The sequence below is a fragment of the Oncorhynchus nerka genome, linkage group LG7 (genome assembly GCF_034236695.1).
Source record: "Oncorhynchus nerka isolate Pitt River linkage group LG7, Oner_Uvic_2.0, whole genome shotgun sequence".
In the NCBI taxonomy this organism is placed as follows: Eukaryota; Metazoa; Chordata; class Actinopteri; order Salmoniformes; family Salmonidae; genus Oncorhynchus; species Oncorhynchus nerka.
In genome coordinates this window covers 64263504-64279806 of record NC_088402.1, presented here as the reverse complement: position 1 = coordinate 64279806, position 16303 = coordinate 64263504, and the positions used below count along the sequence as shown (strand labels likewise).

At 43.3% G+C, this 16303-nt stretch overlaps 1 protein-coding gene across 1 annotated transcript in view; it reads right to left on the bottom strand.

Moving 5' to 3' along the window:
* The window catches only part of LOC115132181 (plexin A3), a 137545-nt gene extending 123822 nt beyond the window's left edge, over nt 1–13723 (bottom strand). Inside the window, exons 1-2 of the mRNA XM_029664516.2 lie at nt 13583–13723; nt 6116–7384 (exon numbers count right to left, since the gene is read on the bottom strand). Coding sequence (XP_029520376.1) covers nt 6116–7297 — 1182 coding nt within the window. The 5' untranslated portion in view covers nt 7298–7384; nt 13583–13723. The remainder of the gene's footprint in view (nt 1–6115; nt 7385–13582) is intronic.
* Nucleotides 13724–16303: the final 2580 nt, after the last annotated feature.

Sequence of the window (16303 nt, the reverse complement as noted above, 5' to 3'; positions counted from 1 at the left end):
ATTCTTGCAACTAATAGAATGTTATATATATCTGCAAAATATATATATGTTCAGAATTTTGTGAAATAGCACAGATACAAATAGAATAGGCTGTGTATGTAAAATGTGTATAAGATGTATGGATTGAAGCAGAAGTGTTTATTAGTTTACTCCAATTGGGAGATCGGTGGTAGGGTTTGCGGGGAATAATAATAAAGGTATATTCTTTTAAAAAGTATGTATGTCTATATAGGTATGTGCATGTATATATGTGTATATGTATGCATGCGTGTATGGATATATATATTTACCAAAAAAAGTTGACAAGTTAAAAATCTGTCATCCTGCCCCTGAACAAGGCAGTTACACCCACTGTTCCTAGGCCGTCATTGAAAATAAGAATTTGTTCTTAACTGACTTGCCCAGTTAAATAAAGGTTAAAAAAATGTTTTTGTATTATAGTGATGCTCTACACACACAATCTTGTTAGCTAGCTAGCTAGTTAGCTAACATATGTTCTGGTCCAAAGTAGAGGTGATTTTTCAACGCCGATACCGATACCAACTATTGGAGGACAAAAAAAGCCGCTACCGATTAATCATCCGATTTTTAACATTTATTTGTAATAATGACAATTACAACAATTACAAGAAAAACTTATTTTAACTTAATATAATACATCAATAAAATCCATTTAGCCTCAAATAAATAATTAAACATGTTCAATTTGGTTTAAATAATGCAAAAACAAAGTGTTGGAGAAGAAAGTAAAAGTGGAACATGTGCCATGTAAGAAAGCTAACGTTTAAGTTCCTTGCTCAGAACATGAGATCATATGAAACCTGGATGTTCCTTTTAACACGAGTCTTCAATATTCCCAGATAAGACATTTTAGGTTGTAGTTATTATAGGAATTATAGGACTATTTCTCTCTATACCATTTGTATTTCATATACCTTTGACTATTGGATGTTCTTATAGGCACTTTAGTATTGCCAGTGTAACAGTATAGCTTCCGTACCTCTCCTCGCTCCTACCTGGGCTCGAACCAGGAACACAACGACAACAGCCACCCTCGAAGCAGCATTACCCATGCAGAGCAAGGGGAACAACTACTCCAAGTCTCAGAGCGAGTGACGTTTGAAACGCTATTAGCGCGCACCCTGCTAACTAGCCAGCCATTTTACATCACATCGTTACACCAGCCTAATCTTGGGAGTTGACAGGCTTGAAGTCATAAACAGCAGAGCTGCTGGCAAAACGCACGAAAGTGCTGTTTGAATTAATACTTATGAGCCTGCTGGTGACTACCATCGCTCAGTCAGACTGCTCTATCAAATCAGACTTAATTATAACATAATAACACACAGAAATGCGAGCCTTAGGTCATTAATATGGTCGAATCCAGAAACTATCATCTCGAAAACAAGACGTTTATACTTTCAGTAAAATACGGAACCGTTCCGTATTTTATCTACTGGGTGGCATCCATCAGTCTAAAAATTCTTGTTACATTGCACAACCAGGTGGCCTAAACTGTTGCATATACCCTGACTCTGCGTGCAATGAATGCAAGAGAAGTGACACAATTTCACCTGGTTAATATTGCCTGCAAACCTGGATTTCTTTTAGCTAAATATGCAGGTTTAAAAATATATACTTCTGTGTATTGATTTTAAGAAAGGCATTGGTGTTTATGGTTAGGTACACGTTGGAGCAACGACAGTCCTTTTTGGCGAATGCGCACTGCATCAATTATATTCAATGCAGGACACGCTAGATAAACTAGTAATATCATCAACCATGTGTAGTTATAACTAGTGATTATGATTGATTAAGTTTAATGCTAGCTAGCAACTTACCTTGGCTTCTTACTGCATTCGCATAACAGGCGGTCTCCTCGTGAGGCAGGTGGTTAGAGCGTTGGACTAGTTAACCGTAAGGTTGCAAGATTGAATCCCTGAGCTGACAAGGCAGTTAACCCACCGTTCCTAGGCCATCATTGAAAATAAGAATGTGTTCTTAACTTACTTGCCTAGTTATATAAACATTAAATAAAGATGTATAAAAAATAAATGTTTTTTTAAAAACGGCAAAATCGGCGTCCAAAATTACCGATTTCCGATTGTTATGAAAACCTGAAATCGGCCCTAATTAATCGGCCATTCCGAATAATTGGTCGATCTCTAGTCCAAAGTCAAACCAACTTGGAAGTTTAAAGACAATAAAAGTTCCTCCATAGAAGCTGCTTCTCCGTATGTATAATTATTTAGGCCTATTTCAGATAATGCATGCCATAACAAGATGCCCAGCACTCCTCCATCCTCTCGACCTCTCCCTCAAAATGTCAGCTGCATCTTGCGTCCTACACTCTGACTGGTGTGTGTTTGTCTTTCATTCTGATTAACCATGCTGTTACGGCAAAATACAATTTGCTTTTCACGACTTTCCTATACAGATTGAATTGCTTATCAGGTCCACAGCAAGCTGATCTAGCCACGCTGACTGGTGAAATAATGTGTGATGCACCGATATGACATTTTTGTCCGAAAGCGATATCCAATAGAGTCCTTGCCAAAAAGAAACGAGCAGCGTGGCCAGGAGGAGCAGACATCCTGGACATGGGAGGATATCTTGGATGGTAAGGGATCCTGGACGTGGGAGAAGATCCTGACCGGAAAGGATCGCCTTCAATGGGAGCAGATGGAGGCAGCGAGGGAACAACGACGACACCGGGTTTCGCGGCCACGACGGAAGCCCATGAGGCAGCCTCAAAAAAAATGGGGGGGGCACACGGGGTGGTTGGCGGAGCCAGGTTTTGAACCAGAGCCAACTCCCTGTACTCACCGTGGGGAGCGTGTGACGGGTCAGGCACCATGTTTTGCAGTGATACGCACTGTGTCTCCAGTGCGCATTCACAGCCCAGGTGCGTTCTGTGCCAACTCCTCGCACTTGTCGTGCTAAAGTGGGTATCTGTCCAGGACGGGTTGTGCCGGCTCAGCGCGCATGTTCTCCAGTGCGCCTCCTCGGTCCAGGATATCCTGCGCCGGCTCTATGCGCTGTATCCCCAGTGCGCTTTCACAGCCCAGTGCGTCCTGTGCCAGCTTCCCGCACTTGCCGTGTGGTCATTTGTGGTCATTTGGTCATTTGTCAAGGACGCGTTGTGCCAGCTCTACGCTCCAGACCTCCAGTGCATCTCCACAGTCCAGTACGTCCTGTGCCTCTTCCCCGCACTCTCCCTGAGGTGCGTGTCACCAGCCCGGTGCCACCTGTGCCGGCCCCATGCATCAGGCCTCCAGTGCGCCTCCACAGTCCAGAGCTTCCGGTGACAGTTCCTAGTCCAGAGCTTCCGGCGACAGTTCCCTGTCCAGAGCGTCCGGAGACAGTTCCCAGTCCAGAGCTTCCGGTGACAGTTCCCAGTCCAGAGCTTCCGGAGACAGTTCCCAGTCCAGAGCTTCCAGCAACAGTTCCCAGTCCAGAGCTTCCGGTGACAGTTCCCAGCCCAGAGCTTCTGGCGACGTTTCACAGTCCGAAACCTCCAACGACGGTCCACAGTCCGGAACCTCCTGAGACGTTTCACAGTCCGGAACCTCCAACGACGGTCCATAGTCCGGAACCTCTTGAGACGGTCCGCGGTCCGGAACCTCCTGAGACGGTCCACGGTCCAGAACCTCCTGAGATGGTCAACGGTCCGGAACCACCAGAGACGGTTGGCAATCCAGAGCCTCTAGCGACAGTCTGCGGTCCAGAGTCTTCAGCAACGGTCTGCGGTCCAGAGTCTCCAGCGACGGTCTGCGGTCCAGAGCTTCCTGCGACGGTCGGCAGTCCAGAGCCTCCAGTGATGGTATGCAGTCCAGAGCCCCCAACAGGGGTTCCCAGTTTGACGCCTCCGGCGACGATCTACGGTCTGGTTCCTCTGGCGACGATCCACAGTCCGGAGCCTCTGGCGACGATCCATGGTCCGGTGCCTCCGGCGACGATCAACGGTCCAGTTCCTCTGGCGATGATCCACGGTCTGGAGTCCCCGGCGACGATCTACGGTCCGGTTCCTCCGGCGACGATCCACGGTCTGACGCCTCCGGCGACGATCCACGGTCCGGTTCCTCCGGCGACAATCTAGGGTCCGCCATGGAGGATGACGTATCTGCGAGCGGACTGGGTACTTCGCCCCGCAACAGAGTCTCCCCCGACGGTAGATGCCCACCCGGACCCTCCCCTATTGAGTCAGGTTTTGCGGTCGGAGTCCGCACCTTGGGGGGGGGGGGTACTGTCACGCCTTGACCATAGAGAGCTGTTTATTCTCTATGTTGGTTGTGGCGTGACAGTGACTAGGGTGGTTTAGCCATTTCCCCATTGTGCTTTGTGGGATATTGTCTAGGTATAGTTGCCTGCGAGCACTACTTTGAGCTTCACGTTTAGTTTTTTTCGCTTTATTGTTTTTGTTCTTTGAGTTTCTCTTCAAAATAAAAGGATGGAAACATATCATGCGCCATCTTGGTCCACTCCTTATAACGATCGTGACAGTTCTTCCCCCAAAACATAACAAAACAACATAATCTGTTTCAGTATCTATAGTTAGCTAGCTAACTATATAGCTAGGTGTCATCATCTAAAATAACCCTAATTTATAAGACAGTTCTTATTTGATTCATGGTGGTCGGACCCATCTATGTGAAGCTAGCCACAATAAGGATTAGTCACAATAGTGGACTTTGCGGTTAGCCTACAAAATAAAAGTATGTCATTGACAGTGATGCAAATGAATACAAATAGAAGAATTATGCCATAATTTAATAGATCATGATAAACGAGGTTGGAATGTTGTTATATAAAATCAACAAAAGACAGTTATTTGTTAAGTTGACAAAAATCTGTTGAAATCACACTGGATGTATTATACTTTAGAATTGTGTTGGGGGCATACTTATTTCACTGTACAGCCTTATCTATGGAATGTGGATCAATGACATGGGTTATCAGTCTACTCAGTGACACCCAGAGAAAATTTGCATCGTAGGTCTTATTGCGGGACTCAGAGGTTTAGAGGTTTAAAAAGGAACAGAAAGGAACGATCCAAACCGTGACTTTTTTTTGGTTCGAAACCGGTTCAAAACTATATTTTGCTGGTCAGAACATTGGGGGGAAAAAGAAAAGATGGTTCTGTTCAGAATGAAACGATCTGATATTTTTGGTTGTTTCCCCTGATTACAATTCTGAAATATTGTATAAAATCTGCAAATGAGGTGATATCTCATCACATTTGAGCATATTTGCATATAACACAAATACATTTTTGGGGACACGGGATAAATACAGCCTTAATATTTTGGTTAAGACATCTCCAGGACAGGACTTACTTAGCCCAAATTATTGATATGTCCTTTTTTATTCTTTCTAGCTGTAAAATACTAAAGACGTATGTAAAATGCATTTCTGGCAAATTGTTTCAAGAAAATGTTATCAATTCCCTCTGAGTAAGACTGGAGAATATATGTAAGGATAACCACAAAACTTCGGTGAATGTAGATGCTTCTGAAGCTGAGAAAAATCTGTTGGTGTGTGGGAAGAGTCTAACTTTCGGGAAATGGCAGTTAAAGGCAAGTACACTGAATTTAGCCTACCAATCGCCAAACGCCTATTTTGACCCAATCACTATCTCTTAAAAGTAAGTTAGTACTGTATATACTCCTGTTTCTAACATTCTCTATTAAATGGGCTTTGCAAGTATGTGTGATTCAATGTAGAGAGCTCTTGAAATGATGGATGTATGTCCATTTAAAAGTGCTTAAAATTAATGAAATGTTAATGTCGGTAGTATGATCAACTAAATAAAATATACATTTACATTAAGTTTTTGACATTTTGACATTTACTTTTTGAACTCATATAGTACTCATATTAAAGTACCAAAACAACCCAAAATCTCAAAATGTATAAGTAGATGCAAAAATCTCTGGTGCCTGGCTTTAAATGTTTCAATATATTCATAGGGCATTTGGGCTATTTAAGTTAATGAGGTATGGATGAAATATGCAAGTAAACCCAGCAGAATATTGCCTTTGGGGCTAGGGCCTGAGGCTGGATAGAAGTACTTCATTTGAAGTGGAATTACTAAAAAGAAATGGTGATGACTCACCGTGTTGATGCAGGGTAGCTCCTTGTTGAGCAGCCAGGGCAGGGACAGCTTGCCTTCCCCTCGGTAGCACGACTTGATCCTCTCCCTCATGGCCAGGTTGATCTGATGCAGGGTAAAGAGACACAGGACCGTTTCCCGAGGCGGGTTGGACCGGTTCTTCTGGCCCTGGGAGAACACCACAAACAGCACATCCTCGTCCTCAGACAGCCCCAAGGCCTGGGCCAGCATCCGACCTGGACGGTGCTTGTATGCAGACTGGACCAGCCGGTACTCCACCCCATCCTTGGTGCAACCCAGGGGGAACTCCACGTAAGAGTAGAACTCAGTGTCGTTGGAACACATCCGCACTATCTTGGAGGTGAAGAACTTTTCACCGGTGGCATCCATCTGGGTGAGCTGTGTGTCAAGCTGCAACGTCAGGAAATAGATGTAAGTACGGCTGGAGAATCCATACACGTAGTAAATGTCAAATGCCGGGTAGAGGGACAGAGTGTCGGAGGGTATCTTGATTTGTGAGGACACAAACTCGTCCTGGTAGACCAGACTGAACATGTTAACACTCTCTTCATCAGCGACCAGTTTACGGCTGGACAAGGTAGGGAAATACTCTGACTTGCCATCGATGGCTGCCCCGATAAACAGCCGGCTAGCCCCCTTCTTCTCATTTTTCCACTTCCCTTCTGTTCTGTCAACCACCACTCCTGCCATGCCGTCAGCCTCCCTGGCTCCAGAGAGGTAATGCTCCTTGCGGTGGTGGGGCTCTCCCAGCTTGAAGAGGTCCTCCAGCCGCAGGAACTGACACACACCCTGCCAGATGCTTCCACATGCTACCAGGCGGTTGCCAGCGTAATCAACCAGCAGCAACTTGTTGACGTTGTCAGAGGACTCCAGTTTATGCGCACAAGCTCGGACGCTGGGAGGGGGGTAACATTTGGCGTTGTCATCCACGGGGCCAGTCATGTGTGAACGCAGCTCTGTTAGGTTGGCAGACAGCTTATAGACCCGGTTCACTGCTCCCACATAGACCTCTCCCGTCCGGCTGTGCACTGTGAGATGAGTGAGGCTTGTGTCTGTGACCCTGTAGGTGCCTGTCTCAGGGGGAAGCTTGGTCGGGGCCATAGGGAATGCATTTTCGGTCCCAGATTGTAGAAAAAGGAAAATAACCAGCCATTTGGGTGTCATGATTGAGATCTTTTGGTGATGGGAGAATAGAGCTCGTCACGTGAGCTTATTGCAGTCCTTGTCCGTCTCAGCTTCAGTGGTTCATGTCTGAAATGAAAAAGAAATGTTGGTTAGGATAGGATAGGATAAAGGATATTACCTTAATTTCAACCGGGAAGTCATATTGAGACGAAAGTCTCTTTTACAAATGAGGCCTGAACAATAAAAAAACAAGCACATTACAACAGGCAATGGATTGTATGCACAAGTAAATAGCATCCACTCTTCAAAGTTTAATGGGCTTCATGCACTCCAAAAATTAATTTGCGTGAGAAAAAGCACATTCAAGGAGTTGGTGAACTCCTCACTGTAGTCCATTTTGAGGTATTAATGACTAAATGTGCGAGTCAGCCACTGAGACAGTTGTGTGTGTGAGGGAGGTTTGGGGGAGTGTATTGATCCTAGGGCTTCTGCTGGTGCCAGGGATTGTCACTCCCGCTCCCTTCACTCAATGGATTGCTAATAAACTTTTACAGCCATCACCAACACTAATCCAGAGCACATTTGTTAATTAGAAAGTATCGCTACTAAGAAAAGAGAACGTGACGACAACAGAAGATACACAAATGTACAGGGGTAAATTACACCAAGATGTCTGTGCTGCGATATATTAGTAGCCGACAACAGGATAATGCTCTAGTGCTGGGATAATGATCTAGGACTGGGATAGGAAGTTGGAACACAGGAAGAATGGGCCTTTAGCTATCTGACACATTTCAGCAGTTTGGGGTTTCAGGTATTAGCAGCACACAGACAGCACCTCTAGCTCTTACTAACCGCTACTTTGTTCTCTGGGTGAGATGTGCACGATACTCTGTCGTCAGCTCATTTAGTGTGTCCACAGTGTTTGGTGAGTTTTGATATTGACGTTAACTCACAATAATAACAGTAGCTTTGTTAGGTTGCTGTGAGTGTAAACATCTTTGAAGACATGTCTCTGACCTCACTGATTATGAGTCATCATGAAGTAGTTACAGAGAGGGCATGAAAAAACAGGAACTCATCACAAATCCAATCATCCATGTAATAGTGTTTTTCCAGAAAATAATTCTGTCTTACTAGCATTACCTACTCTCCTTTAATGCATTTTATGTCACATTTGACAACAGTTGGGGATTTCAAATCCTTTGTTTCGCAAATAGATGCACCCCAAAATAGCACTTCTATCAAAACTGATTACCTTCATTGTGAGAAATGATTTATTTGTGCTCACAGGTCTAAATGGATACGCATGGATAATAATGACATTGTAAGACCTCTCCTAGTGATAGTCTCGTGTGAAAAGTGAGATTTTCCCATGTTTTTTTCTCTTTCATCCACCCATACATACCCTCATGACAATGACTATGCTTCATGAATACAGAGAATGGATAGAATCATTCCCCCTGCAAAGATCAGTGCAACACTTTCTCATTAGCAGCCACTATTTGAAAAATCTGCCCCTGAGTGTTTTAAGTTTCATAACAAATGGTAGAATGTTTCAATGAATACAAAATATCTATCCGCTGCAAAAATGCTCATGGGCAGATAGGAAAAATCTACTGCAAAAGAGCAATTCTGAAGATAGTGGGTGCACCCTTCCCTTATACGTCTGTGACTCAACAAAGCACTCACGAAGTTCTGAAACAGAATAGGTGAGGCCACTTGCTGCCTTTAAATTCAGCGCAAAACCCCCAATCATTGTCCATTGTAATACAATGCAGTATTGTAGTACATTTTCGGACTTGTGGAATACTATTGAGCAGCAGTCACAATGATTTCATTACCACAGAATAGAGAGGAACACTGGTGCCATTTAAAGCTGAATGCCCTAGCAGAAAATCAGGACCTGGAATCTCAGAATTCTAAAGCAGGGATGGTGCTACGGCTGAATTGAAAAGCAGACTCCAATGATTGACTTAAATAACAACTGTAAATAACATATGAAACCTCAGCGGGAAATAAGACCAGCGAGAGAGAGAGAGAGAAAGACAGAGAGAGATAGATAAAGTGTGTGTGTGTGTGTGTGTGTGCGTGTAACTATTAGCCACCCGAGAGTAAGCTCATTTGACAGTGATTAGGTTTAGTTGAAGACTTACTAGTGTGGAACATATCCTATGGGTTTGTGATGTGATATGTAATAAGCTATAGATTCACTAGGCTATTACTCAATACCTACCAATGGCTTTGTTCAGGACATGACATCTAAGACATTATAAGAACAATATTGCACTATTCTGATACGTAATAAAAATTAACAAGCAAGTTCAGGTTATGTGTAGTGCAATTCCAAGGCTCAAGACAGCCCAACTCCACTCTTTCTCCATTATTTACCTGAACGTCTATCTACTAGTGTAGTTGGATAAGATGAAGGATGGAGGGGATGAGAACATCAGAATCATCCTTAAATACTGACTGGCTGCTGCTGCCTGCCATCAAGCTCAATATCCTTTAGAGGAGGACATGGGAGGGGGCCATGTTTTTAGATGAATGGTTAGGAATGGAAAGAGTCTGTGGAGTGTCTGTGAAACGTGAACTCAAAGAAGCAATCAGTGCAAACACCATTTCACTTAATCAAGGACTCTGAAAACACCACTCTCTCTTCACTCGTACTTCTCTAATGAGGGTCAACAGAGCTTGATTTAAAAAAATTGCTCTCTTTGCTAAATTAAAGATGCTGTACACTCATGGCTACAGATGACCAATACCAAGAATCTATTTGAGAGGTTCATTTCAAAAGCACTCACCCCTACTCAATTTTTAAAAGTTCACATAGGGGTACGTTGGCCTCTTACTTCGTACAGTAAACTACTGCAGGGTGGAAGGTAGCCTCGTGGTTAAGAGTGTTGGGTCAGTAACCGAAAGGTCACTGTTTCCAATCCCCAAACCGACTAGGTTACAAATCTGTCAATATGCCCTTGAGCAAGGCGCTTAACCCTAATTGCTCTGGATAAGTGCGTCTGCTAAAAGACTTAAATGTCGGATTGAATAGGACCACCAAGATCTTTCCTTTTATAATCAAGTCATATTTTTGCCATAAAAATGTATATGTATTGGGACGGATACAGCATACATTTATTTTGAGATTGCCTGCAATGACAACAAGCTCAGTCCGATGATGCTGTGACACACCGCCCCAGACCATGACGGACCCTCCACCTCCAAATCGATTCAGCTCCAGAGTACAGGCCTCGGTGTAACGCTCATTCCTTCGACGATAAACGCGAATCCTACCATCACCCCTGGTGAGACAAAACCGCGACTCTTCAGTGAAGAGCACTTTTTGCCAGTCCTGTCTGGTCCAGCGACGGTGGGTTTGTGGCAACGTTGTTGCCGGTGATGTCTGGTGAGGAACTGCCTTACAACAGGCCTACAAGCCCTCAGTCCAGCCTCTCTCAGCCTATTGCGGACAGTCTGAGCACTGATGAAGGGATTGTGCGTTCCTGGTGTAACTCGGGCAGCTGTTGTTGCCATCCTGTACCTGTCCCGCAGGTGTGATGTTCGGATGTACCGATCCTGTGCAGGTGTTGTTACACGTGGTCTGCCACTGCGAGGACGATCAGCTGTCCTTCCTGTTTCCCTGTAGCTCTGTCTTTGGCGTCTCACAGTACGGACATTGCAATTTATTGCCCTGGCCACATCTGCAGTACTCATGCCTCCTTGCAGCATGCCTAAGGCACGTTCACGCAGATGAGCAGGGACCCTGGTCATCTTTCTTTTGGTGTCCTAAGATTCATAACTGTGACCTTAATTGCCTACCCTCTGTAAGCTGTTAGTGTCTTAACGACCGTTCCACAGGTGCATGTTCATTAATTGTTTATGGTTCATTGAACAAGCATGAGAAACAGTGTTTAAACTCTTTACAATGAAGATCTGTGAAGTTATTTGGATTTATACGAATTATCTTTGAAAGACAGTGTCCTGAAAAAGGGACGTTTCTTGTTTTGTTGAGTTTAAGTCCATTACATCAGTGGATAAAGGAGCACATAGGGGACAAACGAAGGAAGTCAAAGAGTCATCTGATTGTTTCCTCTTTCTGTTATTTTAGTACTGTTTATCGTCCTGTAGGGTCAGTAGTTCCCTCTCTATCCTCTCTCTATTACAGCAGCAATGAGAACAGGAATCCTGGCTGAGACACTGGCCCAATGTTGTTCATTATGAACCCAAACCAATCCCCAAAGACCACTCACTTGCATAAAGGAAACAAACGTATTGCACAGCTTATTGCACAGTGCCATGAACTAAACTAAGGAACAACAAGGGTATGGAATGGCTAATACACTGCAAAGGCAGAGAGTGGTATGGAAAACCAGTGTGTGTTCCCATTAGGATGTTCCCTTTCGTCTTTGGTCAGACAATTAAGAAATTGGTACCATTACTTTCCCCATTAGAATTTCAAAGATAAAGCTTAATGTGAGCATGGTGTTCACATTGTGAGTGTGGCTATAACACATTAGGTAACTATTAGGTCAATCTATTGGAGGTTGCTCAATGTGTTTCTGCTCTACTTGTTGCCTATCATTTGTAACCACATAGGGTGTTTCCTTTAAAGCCATTCCCTGGCTGTTACCTTTAGGAAGAGGGAGAAAGAAATGCCCAGGAAAAAGAAAAACAAAAGTTGTCATTAAAGATAAAAGCTAAGTGTGTTACCTCCATGGCAGAGCAGGAGCAGACCATGGAGAGGATGATATTAAACTGAGAAACGGCTTGCAGACAGAAGCTATAACCAGTGTCTGTGACTCTCCTTGCCAACTAAGCCTGGACCTTACTCGGCCAATGATATCATGAAACTCTAATGCCCCTTGTATACAATGACAAATACAGGATAGAATCTTGCTTTGGTGATTTCAAGATCGCATGTCTGAACTGGCTGACCATATCTGCTCTCTGATATAGATGAGCCAATAGGTTTTGAGGTATGCAAATTAGTTTATTAGGTGTTCCATAGCCTTTATTTCACCACCAATTTTCCCATTTATGAGTGTTAGCTGTAGCTTAGAGGAATAGGCTAAAGCACTAACAGTTTCATTCAAACTCATTAATACAGGGAGGGTAAAGTGAGGGTGAAAGAAGGGTGAAGGCCAGTCCCTCCATTAGTTTCTTTCCTTATAATCTCATATTGTCTGGATTAGTCTAAAAACTGGCATTATTCTGCTGTGCTGACATTAAAAATATTTTGTGGCACATGAACAGGGCGGCCCTTGCGTTGGCCCTGTTTTAATTGCAACCTCCCTATAACCTATGGTTTCAACATCATTTTCGTCAACAGTGGCTATAATTTTAATTGTTAAAATACACATTGTATCGTCTGCAGTGTCCTCCCTTATGAAAACCGTCAATATTTCATAGGGATGAAATAGGCTACGTGATTTGAAATTGCATTGTGAAGAAATCCATTGTCTTACTAATTGAGAAGGACATTTGAGGCAATGGGTAGCCTATTAGATTATAGTTATTCACAGAAGGGAATGTGTTTCTAATTCGCGTCCACATTTTCTGATAACAAATGCGAAGTCACGTGACAATATATCACAGGAGCTGTTACAGATGTATCAGGCAGTAGTAACCTGTGTGAAAACAACCCGAAGACGAATACACCCTGTTCGTGTGACAGCCAGGTTAATCCAATTGGCAGGTCCTGCTTGGAAGACTATTGTAGTCACATAAAAAGCGCAGATACCCAATTTGATAACATTAATCTGCCAAATTAAACCTTAATGTTGACATTCAACCTATATAATAGCCTACTGTGTTTTGGTTTAATCAACTCTCTAGGAAAATAACCTACCCATGATGTTATCAGATATTTGCAGATGTTGGAAAATAATTAATGTGTCGTTTTGTAAATAAGAAAATTAACTATGTATGAAGACCAGGGTGTTGCCATGTTAATTTCAATGAAATGTAAGGCAAATCGATCTGTTTTTCAATCAGATAAATAATGTTTTTAACGCCCCCTTTGTTCTGAATGGAACGGCGGCGTCTCCTTGCATCACACACTATGCTACACATCCAGGCAAAGCCCGCACGCATCCTTTCAAAAGGCATGATAAAACTAAAACATGCAGTCCTAGTGACTATTGCTTATGGATATGTTATAATCACATTCAAGATACAAACGGCATGGTGTTCTAAAAGCCATATAAAACCCCGTCATGGTTAAAAAAAAAAAACATGCTTCGGAATCAAATGTTAACGTTACTCTTTCTCACCAGCATCGGCATCGTGAGATGAGATCTGCAATGAAACACGGGCTCATGGACCTACCTGTATTTAAAGTGCAACAGTTACATCCACAACCACGTACAGTTCTTTTTCCCGCGGTTATCACATAGGCCTATAATTATTTGTTCATTAATTCTGTGCAAAATCCTCGAAATAAACCAGCAGGGAATTCACTGCTTGAATCGCATGACAGTCTCTAACCATTAGGAATGGTCTCGCTTTCTTCAGGAGGAGAAAGGCTTGGGTAGCAATCCCTTTATGGAACGTACCACTTTCAACAAGGGGATTGAAACTCACTGTTGTTCGATAAACCATCGAATAAGAACAAATACGATTGCTACACTGAGTTACCTATGAACTATTACATCTATTTAATTACAATACACCGTTTTTTAAAACTTTTGGTCTCTATGTATTAGAATCATATATGAGCACATGTGGCATGTGCTTAAATCTACCCCAGTACCCTATTTGGAACAGGCTTGCCCATAATTTAGTATTTTTCTACCAAACCCAGTCCCAGATGTTCCGGAGAAGGCTGGATTTCCAAGGCGGGTGGAGATGTTTGCTACAATATGACGACGAGATACATGAATGAATGATACATATGTTGCAGATAAATTAGTCTAAACTCTCTCACGTGGAAATAACTGTTAGGCCTGATCTGTGACTGTCTCCAGGTTATGACTTTGAGGGACTTTCTGTGCTTCAACTAAAGGAAAATGTAACTCATATTATCAGTCATTTTAACTCTGTAGAGTAACCAATCAATATTTTTATACAGATCTCTTGGAACTGGACAATGTGTTGTTTATAAACATTTATAACTGTTAAGTTAAATATTTAAATTACAGATGAAGAAGAAAAAAAGTATTTTACAATTTCATAAACCCAATGGTTATTTCCTGTAATTACCTGGCTCCATCAGCACCTTTGTTTAAGACACTCAATACCTTGTCTATTTATGACATTAATGTATGCCAGTTATGCACTTTCATCTACTAATACTCATACCCCCCAGACAGTTTACCTAAAACCTTCAATGGATGCTTTGTTAGAGTAGTCAAGGATCATATCACCTCTACCTTACTTGTCACCCTAGACTCTTGCTTACCGCCCCAATAGCTCCACAGGCGATGCAATCGCCATCACACTGCCCTATCCCATCTGGACAAGAGGAATACCTGTAAGAATGATGTAAGAATGATGTTCATTGACTACAGCTCAGAATTCAACACCATAGTACCCTCCAAGCTCATCATTAAGTTTGAGGTCCTGGGTCTCAACCCTGCCCTATGCAATTGGGTCCTGGACTTACTGACGGGCCACCCCAGGTGGTGAAGGAAGGAAACAATATCTTCACTTTGCTGATCCTCAACAGTGAGGCCCCACAAGGGTGCGTGCTCAGCCCCGTCCTGTACTCCCTGTCCACCCATGACTGCGTGGCCATGCATGCCTCCAACTCAATCCTCAAGTTTGCAGACGACACAACAGTAGTAGGTTTGATTACCAACAACAACGAGGCTCTCGGAGTGTGGTTTCAAGAAAACAACCTCTCACTCAACGTCAACAAAACAAAGGAGATGATCATGGACTTCAGGAAACAGCAGAGGGAGCACCCCCCAATCCCCATCGAGTGGACAGCAGTAGAGAAGGTGGAAAGTTTTATGTTCCTCGGCGTACACATCACGGACAAACTGAAATGGTCCACCCACACAGGCAGTGTGGTGACGAAGGCGCAACAGAGCCTCTTCAACCTCAGGAGGCTGAATAGATTTAGCTTGTCACAAAAAAAACTCACAAACATTTACAGATGTACAATTGAGAGCATCTTGTCAGGATGTATCACTGCCTGGTATGGCAACTGCACCGCCCACAACCTCAGGGCTCTCCATAGGGTGGTGCAGTCTGCACAACACATCACCGGGGGCAAACTAACAGCCCTCCAGGACACCTACAGCACCCGATGTCACAGGAAGGTCAAAAAGATCATCAAGGACAACAACCACCCGAGCCACTGCCTGTTCAACCGGCTACCATCCATAAGGCGATGTCAGTACATGTGCATCAAACCTGGGACAGAGAGAGTGAAAAACAGATTCTATCTCAAGGCCATCAGACTGTTAAACAGCCATCAATAGCACAGGGAGGCTGCTGCCTAGCTACAGACTTGAAATCATTGGCCACTTAAATAAATGGAACAACTAGTCACTTGAATAATGTCTACATATCTTGTGTTACCCATCTCATACAGTTGAAGTCGGAAGTTTACATACACCTTAGCCAAAAACATTTAAACTAAATTTTTCACAATTCCTGACATTTAATCCTAGTAACAATTCCCTGTTTTAGGTCAGTTAGGATCACCACTTTATTTTAAGAATGTGAAATGTCAGAATAATAGTAGAGAGATGTCACGCCCTGACCTTAGAGATCCTTTTTATGTCTCTATTTTGGTTTGGTCAGGGCGTGAGTTGGGGTGGGCATTCTATGTTTTCTATTTCTGTGTGTTTGGCCGGGTGTGGTTCTCAATCAGGGGCAGCTGTCTATGGTCGTCTCTGATTGAGAACCATACTTAGGTAGCCTTTTCCCACCTGTGTTTTGGGGGTAGTTGTTTTCTGTTTTTGTGTCTGCACCAGACAGAACTGTTTCGGTTTTGTTCGTGCTCTTTGTTATTCAGTGTTCTATTAATAAATCATGAACACTTACCATGCTGCGCTTTGGTCCACTTCTTCATGCAACGATGACCGTAACAAGAGAATG